Genomic DNA, 880 nt, shown 5'->3' with positions numbered 1-880 from the left:
TTTTTTTTTTTAAGTTTTTCTAAAAATGTTTCTAAAAAATTATAGAAAAAGAGCTGGTTTGGACATGTGCAGAGGAGGGACAGTGGAGACATTGGAAGAAGAATGTCGGAGATGGAGCTACCAGGTAGGAGAAAGAGAGGAAGACCAAAGAGGAGATACATGGATGCAGTGAGGGAGGACATGCAGATAGTTGGAGTCAGAGTAGGAGATGCAGAGAACAGGGACAGATGGAAATCAATGATTTGCTGTAGCAACTCCTGAAAAAAAAGGGACAAAGCCGAAAGAAAAATAATAACAAATATATATGACCGTCACTTACATGTGTGTCTGTGTGTTTCTACGTTTCAGTCTGAAATGTTGCTGCAGCATCAGTCCAACCCCTGCATCGTGGACAACGCTGGGAAAACCCCCCTGGACCTGGCCTGTGAGTTCGGAAGAGTCGGGGTAAGAGTTTCCGTCGTTCTGATGAAGATGGAGCCAAATATAATCAAGAGAAATATTACATATATGTTTGTGTATTTGTGTGTGTGTGTGTGTGTGTGTGTGTGTGTGTGTGTGTAGGTGGTCCAGCTGTTACTCTCCAGTAACATGTGTGCTGCTCTGCTGGAGCCCAAAAAAGGAGACACCAGCGACCCCAACGGCACGTCTCCTCTTCACCTGGCTGCCAAGAATGGACACATAGACATCATCAGGTGGGACACACACACACACACACACAAAATGAGTCACTACGTTATGGTCGACGGCACGATTCCTCGGAGTCTTCTAGGTTCTTCGACTACAGAATTATAAATGATGTGAAGTTTTTAATTATGAGGGGAATAATTTTACTTTTCCATCTCTTTATTACCACGCACTAAATTCTTACTTGACAAAACCA

At 43.2% G+C, this 880-nt stretch overlaps 1 protein-coding gene and 1 long non-coding RNA gene across 7 annotated transcripts in view; one reads left to right on the top strand and one right to left on the bottom strand.

Moving 5' to 3' along the window:
- caskin1 (CASK interacting protein 1) overlaps positions 1–880 on the top strand; it is a 29774-nt gene that overhangs the window by 3069 nt on the left and 25825 nt on the right. Inside the window, exons 3-4 of the mRNA XM_017040333.2 lie at positions 349–444; positions 562–692. Coding sequence (XP_016895822.1) covers positions 349–444; positions 562–692 — 227 coding nt within the window. The remainder of the gene's footprint in view (positions 1–348; positions 445–561; positions 693–880) is intronic.
- The window catches only part of LOC107989856 (uncharacterized), a 23473-nt gene that overhangs the window by 2984 nt on the left and 19609 nt on the right, over positions 1–880 (bottom strand). For all 6 annotated transcript variants that reach the window (XR_001761373.2, XR_003052411.1, XR_001761374.2 and 3 more), the window contains one exon: positions 320–661. This is a non-coding gene — a long non-coding RNA (uncharacterized LOC107989856). The remainder of the gene's footprint in view (positions 1–319; positions 662–880) is intronic.

Source organism: Cynoglossus semilaevis, chromosome 17 (assembly GCF_000523025.1).
Source record: "Cynoglossus semilaevis isolate Cse_v1.0 chromosome 17, Cse_v1.0, whole genome shotgun sequence".
Lineage (NCBI taxonomy): Eukaryota > Metazoa > Chordata > Actinopteri > Pleuronectiformes > Cynoglossidae > Cynoglossus > Cynoglossus semilaevis.
Note: the sequence above shows the minus strand (reverse complement) of the source record. Positions and strands in the feature narration are given on the sequence as shown.